General features: G+C 43.9%; 1 protein-coding gene across 3 annotated transcripts in view; it reads right to left on the bottom strand.

The window, feature by feature from the left end:
- Window positions 1-6039, bottom strand: part of psen2 (presenilin 2) — a 23587-nt gene extending 17548 nt beyond the window's left edge. Inside the window, exons 1-2 of one of the 3 annotated variants that reach the window (XR_006309862.1) lie at window positions 5902-6039; window positions 2961-3148 (exon numbers count right to left, since the gene is read on the bottom strand). Coding sequence is in view for 2 of the 3 variants with exons in the window: in XM_043680750.1 (XP_043536685.1) it covers window positions 2961-3092 (132 nt within the window). In the remaining variant the exon portion in view is untranslated. The remainder of the gene's footprint in view (window positions 1-2960; window positions 3149-5901) is intronic. The other 2 variants (XM_043680750.1, XM_043680746.1) reach the window with 2 other exon arrangements.
- Window positions 6040-11159: the final 5120 nt, after the last annotated feature.

Raw genomic sequence — 11159 nt, forward strand, 5'->3', positions numbered from 1 at the left:
TGGAATGAGCTGCCAGGGGATGTGGTGGAGGCTAGTACAATTGCAACATTTAAGAGGCATTTGGATGGGTATATGAATAGGAAGGATTTGGAGGGATATGGGCCGGGTGCTGGTAGGAGGGACTAGATTGGGTTGGGATATCTGGTCGGCATGGACAGGTTGGGCCGAAGGGTCTGTTTCCATGCTGTACATCTCTATGACTCTATCTACCAGGGAAAAAAAATGAACAGACTAAGGCCCTTTCCTCTAGTACACAGGTATTTCTAGTGTGATTTTAAAGAAATCTTCATATGAAGGGATTTGACAGGATAGACACAGAGATGTTTCCATTTGTGATGGAAGTAAAACAAGGGTCCATAAATGTGAGATAGTCATGAATAAACCTAATAAAGAATTCAGGAGAATCTTTTTTATTCAAGAATGAAACAATGTGGAACTTACTGCTACAGGGAATGATTGCGGCAAATAACAAGGATGTGTTTAAGGAGAAGCTCGACATACAGATGAGATAAGGAGGATTAGAAGGATATGCTGATAGGATATCCTAAGAGGTGGGAGAAGCCTTGCATAGAGTGTAACAATATCATGGCCATGTGGGCTGAATGGTCTGTGTCTGTGCTGTAAGTTCAGCGTAACTATGAGTTCAGAGGGTGAAGGGCAAAGTTGGCAGGAATAGGAAACCCTGGATGACAAGAGACATTGAGGCTTTGACCAGAATAAAGAAGGAGGCATGGGTCAGGTACAGGCAGCTGGGATCAAGGGAATCCCTGGAGGTATAAACGGAATACAGGAGTTTACTGAAGAAGGAAATCAGGAGGCATGAGATAGCCTTGACTGAGAAGATTAGGGTGAATCCAAAGAGGCTGTTTAAGTATATTAAAAAGGAAAAAGAATAATTAGAGAGAGAATAGGGTCCCTCAAGGACCACAGTGGACATGTATGTGTAGTACCACAGGAGATGGGTGAAGTCCTCAATGAATATATCTCCTCTGTGTTGACCATGGAGAAAGACATGAAGACTTAGCAACTTGGGAAAGTTCGTGGTGATATCTTGGGGACATCCATATCACAGTAAAGGAGGTGTTAGATGTATTAGAATATATGAAGGTGGCTAAATCTCCTGGTCCCGACCAGATATAGCCAAGAACACTGCAAGAGGCTAGAGAAGAAATTGCAGGGGCCCTGGTTGATATTTTTGTATCATTGTTAGCTACGGGTGAGGTCCTTGAAGACTGGAGAGTAGCAAATGTTGTGCCATTATTCAAAAAAAGGGCTGCAAAGAAAAGCCTGGGACCTATAGACCAGTAAGCTTAACATCTGTGGTTGGTAAGTTACTTAAGAAGATTCTGAGGGATAACATATATGTGCATTTGGAAAGACAGGGTTTGATTAGGAGTAGTCAGCATGACTTTGTGACTGGAAGATCGAGCCTCACAAATTTGTTAGACTTATTTAATGAAGTGACCAGGGAGGTTAATGAGGGAAGGGTGGTAGATGTAGTCGATATGGATTTCAGTAAGGCCTTTGATAAGGTTCCACATAGTAGGCTGCTCTAGAAGGTTAGATCACATGGAATCCAGGGCAAGCTGGCAAATTGATTACAAAATTGGTTTGATGGTAGGAAGCAGACGGTAATAGTGGAAGGATGCTTACTGGAGGCCTGTAATTAGTGGAGTGCCTCAGGGGTCAGTGCTAAATCCATTACTGTTTGTTATTTATCTCAATGATTTGGATGAGAATGTACAAGACATGATTAGTAAGTTTGCAGATGACACTAAAGTAGACGGTATCATGGACAGTGAGGAAGACTATCAGAAATTGCAGCATGATCTTGGTCTGCTGGGGAAGTGGATCGAGAAATGGCAAATGAAGTTTAATATAGATAAGTGTGTGAGGTCTTGCATTTTGAAAAATCACATCAAGGTGGGGGGGCCATGGTGAATGGTCAGGCCTTAAGGGTAATAGTGGAACAGAGGGATCTTGGAGTTCAGGTTCACAGCTCTCTGTCACAGGTAGACAGGGCAGTGAAGGTGGCTTTTGGCTCACTGGCCTTCCTCAGTCAGGGCACTGAGTATAGAAGTTGGGAAGTTATGTTGCAGATATTGGTGAGGCCGCACTTGGAGTATTGTGTTCAGTTTTGGTCACCTTGCGATTTTCCTCTCATTCCTGATGAAGGACTTTTGCCCAAAACATCGATTTTCCTGCTCCTCAGATGCTGCCTGACCTGCTATGCTTTTCCAGCACCACTCTAATCTAGACTCTGATCTCCTACATTTGCAGTCTTCACTTTTGCCTATAGAAAGGATGTTATTAAACTGGAAAGAGTGCAGAAGAAATTTACAAAGAGGTTGCCAGAATACAATGGTCTGAGTTATAGGGAGAAGTTGGACAAGCTAAGACTTTTTCCTTTAGAGCATAGGAAAATGAGGGGGAATCTTACAGGGGCGCATAAGATCATGAGAGGCATGGATAGGGTGAATATACTCAGTCCTTTTCCCAGGGTTGGGGAATCGACAACCAGAGGGCATCAATTGAAGGTTAGAGGGGAAAGAATAAAAGGGAATCTGAGGGGCAACCTTTTTACACAGAGGGTGGTATGCATATGGAATGAGCTGCCAGTGGAAGTGGTTGAGGCAGGTATGTTAACAACATTTGAAAGGCATTTGGACAAATATGTGGTTAGAAAAGGATTAGAAGGATATGTCTCAAGTGCAGGGAAACAGGGTTAGTGTGGATGGACATTTTGGTTGGCACAAACCAGTTTGGGCCAAAGGGCCTGTCTCCATGCTGAAGAACACTATTACTCTTTGCAATGGACTTATTTCTGCCATATATTTAATTCTATGAAATGTGTGTATGTTTATAGAATACTATGTAATTCAACTTCAGATTTTAAATTGCACAAAGACTGTCAATAGCCCAGCACTGGATGGCTCACACTGATCTGTTGGTGTGCTTACTCGGTTAGTCCGGACATTGGCAGCACCAGACATCCCATCCCTCTCCTGATAGGAAGGCATTGCAGAGGAGCTGGCTGACATCAGAGCCGTCCTCTCAGTGTACAGTTCCTCTTCGCTATCTGATGAAATCATGAACGATCTTTCTGCAAGCACAAGTGGATAATCTCACATACAATAGCCAGGTAACTCTGGAAAACATAAAGACAATGTCAGTGAACAGATGAAGAACACTGCAGTTAAATATTACCTCCAGCAAATTGATGTTGTTCAGTGTACTGTAACTCCCTTCAATTATGGTATTCAGCCAACTCATCATATTGCAAGACCTGACCTGTTTTAATAATCTAACAGTGAGGGTCAGATTTATTAATGTAACTATTATGTCAAATGGCATTGTTAACTTGGCCAAAGGGAGCCAGTACTGGTAATGTAACTACAAGGTGACAGCTTTGCTAATGTAACCAGGAGGAGCCAGTGTCTGGAGGGACTGATGTCAGGAATGGAAGCGTAAGAAGTCTCGCACTACTTGGAACTGGTGTCCCGAACATAAGTGCAATGCAAAGAAAATGGAAAAAGGTAATCTTTTTAATAGGGTAGATGATCAATTTAAAGTTGGATTTGCTCCTTGTTTTGTAGGCCAGACATACCTGGACAATTTTTTAAAATATTCTAGGTAACGTCAGTGTTGTAGCTGTACTGAGACAGGTTGGCAAGGGGAACAAGTAGTCCTGGAGCACAAATTTTCAGTACTGCTGCCAGTTTGTTCTTAGGGTCCATAGCCTTCACAGAATCCAGTACTTTCAGCCATTTCTTGATATCATGTGAACCAAACATTGCACTGGGCATTTATCCAATTCACTCGAAGTCAATGATGCAGTCACTGACTGGCTTTGACAAAGGGCCAGTTAGACTTGAAACGTCAGCTCTTTTCTCTCCTTACAGATGCTGCTGAGAGTTTCCAGCATTTTCTCTTTTGGATGCAATCACTGACCACTGACTTGCATTCCAATCTGTATACACACCATACTCTGTATAAAGTGGTTAAATCTTTTGGTTCCCACTCCCCTGAGTTTCAAGCTATTCCCTTTTATTGCTGAATCATTGCATCTCACAGCACAAAGGAGGTCACATCTGGTCCATCATACCCATGTTAGCGCTTTAACAGAGCAACACAAGCAGTCTCAACCCTGTACTCTGTCCCCATATTCCTGTACTTTTGTTTTTCTTGTCTCATATTTATGAGTAAACTTCAAAAGATAATTGGATAAGTCTGCATCCATTCACCTTTCAGGAAGCACATTCCAGATCACTACAATTTTTATGTTAAAAAAGAACACATTTTCCACAATTCTTTTGACAGTGCCCTCAAGTTTGTGCCCTCTGTTTACTGACATTCTTGCCAGTAGAAATATTTCCTCCTCAATTACTGTATCAAAATCCTTTAATGATTTTTAACATCAGTAATGAAGCTCCTTTTAATTTTCTTTGCTCTAAAGAGATGTGTCTTCACACATCCAATTCAGTGATTGTTAACACATTAACATTTATTGTGTCAATGGCCATTACAGCAAGATGGCACCACAGCTTTGCTCTCCTCCAGTTTAAAAATAGAGCACAAGCATTGAAGCACAGACTGATTCATGGTGACAGGGAACTTGGAGCAGAATCCTGACATCTATAGGAATATTACCTGTCATTGGTAATATTCTCAGAAGTTTCATTGCATGACTTGGGAACCCTCACCCCTGAGTGTCCAACATGATCATACTCATAGCACCTCACCTTTTCCCCATTGCCAACTGGAAATCAAAGAGACTTAACACCACCCAACTGAGTGACATTTGACATAAATCAGTCAAACTGCTTTTTGCACTGCTTGTAAAAATATGGGAAACTGGGGAAATAAAAGGATAAAACAAAGTTTTTTTTAAAATCCCCCTTATGATTTATCTCCTAGGTGTCTGTTTGCTTGCAGGTAGAAATCAAAAGTTTAACCTTTTCTTCCTGGACACTCCAGGGTGATTCTGGGGCAGGGTTGGCAATCAAATATAAGGACTCGAAATGGGTTTAGAAAAGATTTACAAGGATGTTGCTGTGTTTGGAGGATTTGAGCTATAGGAGGAGGCTGGGGCTGGTTTCCCTGAAGCATTGGAGGCTGAGGGGAATATAATCATGAAGGGCATGGATAGGGTAAAGAGACAAGTCTTTTCCCTGGGGTGGGGGAGACCAGAACTAGAGGACAGAAGTTTAGGGTGAGAGGGGAAAGATTTAAAGGGGACCTAAGGGGCAACGTTTTCCACACAGAAGGTGGTGCACGTATGGAATGAGTTGCCAGAGGCTGATACAATTACAGCATTTAAAAGGCATCTGGGTGGGTATATGAATAGGAAGAGTTGAGAGAGATATGGGCCAAGTGCTGGCAGGTGGGACTAGATTAGGTTAGAATATCTAGTCGGCATGGCAGAGTTGAAACGAAGGGTTCGCTTCCGTGCTGTACATCTCTATGATTCTATTATTCTAACTAATCGGTTGCAGTATTCGCACCTCCTCATTAAGGTTTAATTCCCCTCACTCCCCAATTCTCTGTTTTGCAGAGAAGTTTATTTTCAGAACGATCGTTAAAGCCCTTATTATTGCTGGTCGAGCACTTATTATTTGTGGTTACCGATGCTGAGATTAACGATTTGTGCCGTATGAAAGCAGCAGAACACCACAGTAGTGTACAATGGGAATTACAGGCTGTAATTGTCATGAATATAGAAGACAAGGCCTCCTTGTCTCTGGCCCAGTACCATAGGCTTCTAGTTTCTTAGCTCTGTTCCTAAACCCACGTAGGAAAAGAGGAACCGAGTAGAAACCTGAATAAAATGAAAGCAGCGAACACACGAACTAAAGTGTCGACCAAAACCAAAAAAGTCCCACCCTCCCCTCTGTAACTTGCCTGGTCAACTGGGAGCCGAAGATTTGTGATTCAGAAAAGATCTGAGCAGGTAACCATCCCACCGTAAGGTAGACAAGAAGGCAGAATATCAGCTGATCCGATCAAAACAAGGACAGAACAACTCCTTCCCACAAACCCTACATCTCATGAGATTTGAACGTTATTTGGGCTGAGAGTGGGACTGCCCCCATCACATGGCTGTATATAGCAACTGAGCCGTAACTCTGCTCTGCAGTTTAGGTTGCAGTGCACTGTTCTGAGTCTTTAACAATCTTCGACTTTATAAAAAAAAGTAAAAATAAAGAAAATCAGCTGAGTGCAGAAAGTCTTGCCAACAGAAAGGATATAGTATGCTGCCGAATATCACACTAAGTTTATTTTGTAACACAAATTTTGATGATAGTTCAGCAGCTTTGGTTTCCCCCTTTTAAAAATGTTTACCTTTTTCACCTTCTGTAGAATAATCCCATTCAAACGTATGTCAGGTTCTTTTTCAAAAATTAGAACAGGGAAACCGGTTTTCCTGTTCAGCCCGTTGATGCTGGTGTTTGTGCCTCGCATTGCAGTGACATATAACTCGCCCTGTCCCACTTCATCATCTGTCGAGTCTTTTCATTGCACAATTTGACTGCAAGGTTCCAAGAACAGCTTGCATTTATATAGCGCCTTTAACACATTAACACATAAAAAAACTCTTCGAAATACTAGCAAACAAAGTCAAACTACATAATATCAATAAAGACCGAAGGTATTGGATACTGTGAAGGCTATGGACCCTAAGAACGATCCGGCAGCAGCACTGAACAGTTGTGCTGCAGAACTTGCTGTTCCCGGCAAGTTGTTCCAGTATGGCAAGTTGTTCCAGTATGGCAATAACAGTGGCATTTGCCTGGCAACGTTGAAAAAATTACTCAGGTATGCCTGAGCTACAGAAAAGGACAAATCCAACCCAGCCAATTACTGCTCTATTTGTCTACTCTGAATAATAGGAAAAATGATGGATTGTGTCATGACAGTAACATCCAGTGGAAATTACATAATGGTCACCTGATATTCAGTTTGGGTTTGGCCAGGTTTTTCAACTCGTTGGTCCAAACATTGGCAAAAGAGTTGAAGTTGGGGAGTGAGATAAGAAATACTGTTCTTGGGCTTCATGGAATCCCGGCAAAACCAACATAAATGGGAATTGGGGCAAAATCCTTAACCGGTTGGAGTCAAAACCCAGCACAAAGGAAGATGATTGTGAGAAGTCAATAATCTCAGTCCCACAAATCACTTCAGAGTTCCTCAGGGTAAATATTTTCTAGTCGACCTGCTCAGAGATGTTGTTACACACCACTGGAGCAGATGGGACATGCACCCAGACCTCCCGGGATAGGGGAGAGATAGGTACACAACCACTGCACCTCAAAAGTCTTAGCTAGTTCCTTAGGGTAATTATTTGATCCATGTCTTCAAACTGCTTTTTGTTGCATCTGATACTCCTAACCAGTGTATTAGATATTTTCTATTCAAGTTGTTCAAGGATGTGATTTAACCACTTGTGGAGCAAATAGGTTTTGAACCTGGCTCAGAATTGGGGCACAACTACAGTTCCACAAGAGCCACAGCTGTTCCCTAAGGTGTATTTATCTAATTAACCAGTTCAGAGATGTTATGACACAGTTTTGGAGCAATTGGGACTTGAACCCAAGTCTGCTGGCTCTAAGAGAGGAGCACTACCATTGTGCTATAAGAGCTCTTTGTGTTCCTCAGGGTAGTGTTCGATTCCAAATCATTTTTAGCTGTTTCATTAGAGCCTCCCTCTATCCTAAGGGTCAGAAGTGGGAATGTCCACCAATGATGCCACAATGTTTAGCACTATCCATATTTAAGGAATCAGTATCCAAATGCAGCATCATCTGAACAACATTCAGGCATGGGCTGTGAAGGAGCATGTAATACTCATGCCACATAAGTGCCAAGGAATGACAACTCCCAACAAGAGAGAATTGGACCATCTTCCCTTAACATTAAATGGAACTATTATTGCTGAAACACCCACTATAAACATCCTGGGGTTACCATTGATCAGGATCTGAACTGGACGAGCCATTTAAATACTGTAGGATCTGTAAGCTTTGCACATTCAGGAAGGACAGGTCACATCCAAAGTGAGACACAGCCTAAATAAGTATATAGTTTGAGAATTTGTAGGCAATGTGGGAATTTGGTGCAGAGGGAAATTAGTACTTTTGCTTGCCTTTTTCTGGCTCATAGTTTGTAATCTTTAACAGGATACAGTAAATTGAAACCCAGCATCAGGAGCCCAGACAAAAGAGTCACATCACAGGTAAATCATAAGTTCATTGGTTGGTGATAACTACTAATTTGATTATACATTATAGATTACTTTTAGTTTGAAGGTAAACGGGGAAATATTTACAGACTACAAACTAAAAGATCAGGACAAAATTTTAAACATCAAATTACGAATGATGTAATTAAAATAGACATGCAAAGCCAGGCGATATGTTGTAACTGCATGACCAAGGGGCTATCCCCATTTCATCACCCCGCCCCCGCCACCTCCTTTATCTACAGCTCTCCCACACCCACCCTCAATCCTGAGGAGTGGGCAGGGAAAATTGCTGAGAGTCTCACACTCCTCAGGGATATGATTGCCTATGCGCAGGACAGAGGATTGGACACCTGCCTGATCAGCCTGGACCAGGAGAAAGCCTTTGACAGGATATCACACAGGTATATGAGAGATGTTCTCTCCAAAATGGGCTTTGGGGAGGGAATCTGCAATTGGATCAGACTGCTCTACACCAACATTGTCAGTACAGTCTCAATCAATGGGTGGGAATCAGACAGCTTCCCAGTCAGATCTGGAGTCAGGCAGGGATGCCCCCTCTCTCCTGCCTTGTTTGTGTGCTGCATACAGCCATTTGCTGAGTCCATCAGGAAGGATGCGAGCCCGAAAGGGGTGACTATTCCTGGCAGCGGGAGCCTGCAGGTTAAGGCCTCCCTGTACATGGATGACGCCTCCATTTGCTGCTCAGATCTGCTGTCCATGCGCAGACTCATGTGCATATGTGACCAGTTCGAACAGGCCTCAGGGGCCAAGGTAAACCGAGGCAAGAGCGAAGCCATGCTCTTCGGGAACTGGGCCGAACAATCCTCGATCCCCTTCACCGTCAGGACCGACCACCTGAAGATGCTGGGTATTTGGTTCGGGGGGGTTGGAGCTTGCGCCAAGTCTTGGGAGGAGCATATCAGCAAAGTGAGGCAGAAACTGGGCAGATGGAAGCTACGGTCACCCTCCATTGCGGGAAAAAACCTGGTTGTCAGGTGTGAGGCATTGTCATTACTGTTATACATGGCACAGGTCTGGCCTATTCCCAGAACCTGTGCCGCTGCAGTCACCCGGGCCATCTTCCAGTTTATATGGAGGTCAAAGATGGACCGGGTCCGAAGGGACTCTCGGGAAAAGGAGAGGGCGGATCCTATCGAGCGGTTCCCTGAGCAGACTGTCAAAGCCATTTGGCAGAATGCCTCATCGCCAGAAATTTCCAACAAGTACCAAGACATGGCTTGGCTGGTGGTGAGAAGGGCTCTGCCTGTGAGATCCTTTATGCACGCCCGGACTCTCAGCCGCACCGCACGCTGCCCTTGAAGCGGCTGCGGGGGGGACAAGATTGTCACACACCTCCTTCTGGAATGTACCTACGCAGAAGAAGTCTGGAGAGGAATGCAGTGGTGTTTGCCGAGATTCGTCCTGAGCAGCGTTGTGACGCGGGACTCCGTGCTCTACGGCCTGTTCCCCAGGACGCACACCGAGACGAACATCATCTGTGCCTGGAGGATCATCAACTCAGTGAAGGACGCTCTCTGGGCAGTCCAAAACCTGTTGATCTTGCAGCTGAAGGAGTTGACCCCGACTGACTGTTGCAGACAAGCACATTCCAAGGTCCAGGACTACGTGTTGAGGGCCGCCAAGGCGCGGTGGGGAAAGACCACCATGTAACATCTGCCTGCCTAAAGGGGGCCCGTGCAGTCATTTGGGCTCTGCTGACGCCTCAGCTAAAAATGTAATCGTACAGATCTGTAAATAAGAATGATTACTCTGTTTCGGTATGCAAACAAATGGAATGTTTACATATCTATGGCATGTCCAACTGTACAGACCATCAAATTATTTTATGAATAAAGTATATTTTTGAAATATAAAAAAAGGTTACACCCAAAATGTTGACTTCTCCACCTCCTGATGCTGCCTGGCTTGCTGGGTTCTTCAAGCATCCTACATGACCTAGGGGCTGGCAGACCCCATTGTGGTTCCTAGTGATCAATTCTGTAGCAAGTGTTGGTTGCCTGAGAAACTCTGGCTCGGAGTTGATGAGCTGGAGTCTGAGCTTCAACACTGTGACTCGTCAGGGAAGGTGAGAGTTACCTGGATGCAGTGTTTCAGGAGGCAATCACATCCCCTCGATTAACTACCTCAAATTTGGTCAGTCGTCAGGGACAGGGAGGTGCGATTATGAGTGAGGCAGGTAGAGGAGTCCTGGAGTTAGTGCTGAAGGAGCCTCTGCCCTTGAGCTTGTCTAAGCTGTGTGGATGAAAGATGTAGGGAGGAGGAGCAAACTGACCATAGAACCACAGTACAGGAAGTGATTCAAGAAGGGGAAGAGAAACATTGTTGTAATCAGGGCTAGTATAGTTAGGGGAAGAGACACTGTTTTCTGTGGCCAGGGTCAAGAGTCTAGAAGGCTGTATTGCCTGCCTGGTGCCTGAGTTCAGGATATCTTATATGAAGCACAGAGAGGAAAGATCTAGTTGTCGTAGTCTATATAGGTACCAACAACAGAGGTAGAAAAAGGAAAAATATTCTTCTGAGGGAATGTGAGCAGCTAGAGGTTAAATTAGAAAGCAGAAACAAGAAAGTGATAATCTCCAGATTGCAATCTGAGCCATGAGATTAAAGAGGTAAATACGTGACTCAAAGATTAGTATGGGAGAAATTGGTTTAAATTCATGGAACATTGGCACCAGTACTGGGGAAGGCTGGGGCAGCTCCAATGGGATGGGCTCCACCCAAATCATACTGGGACCAGAGTTAAAACTGCAAACTTGGGCTATGGGTAGAGCTCTGAAATAAATAGAGTGGGAAGGCGGGGTGGAGGGCGGTGGTTGTTGCATGAACAACTATGGAAAAAGTTTAAAGTAGGGAGAGCTCAGCGGAGGTAAAATGTTTCAGAACAAGTAATAGGTCA

Source organism: Chiloscyllium plagiosum, chromosome 3, assembly GCF_004010195.1.
Source record: "Chiloscyllium plagiosum isolate BGI_BamShark_2017 chromosome 3, ASM401019v2, whole genome shotgun sequence".
NCBI classification, from domain to species: domain Eukaryota; kingdom Metazoa; phylum Chordata; class Chondrichthyes; order Orectolobiformes; family Hemiscylliidae; genus Chiloscyllium; species Chiloscyllium plagiosum.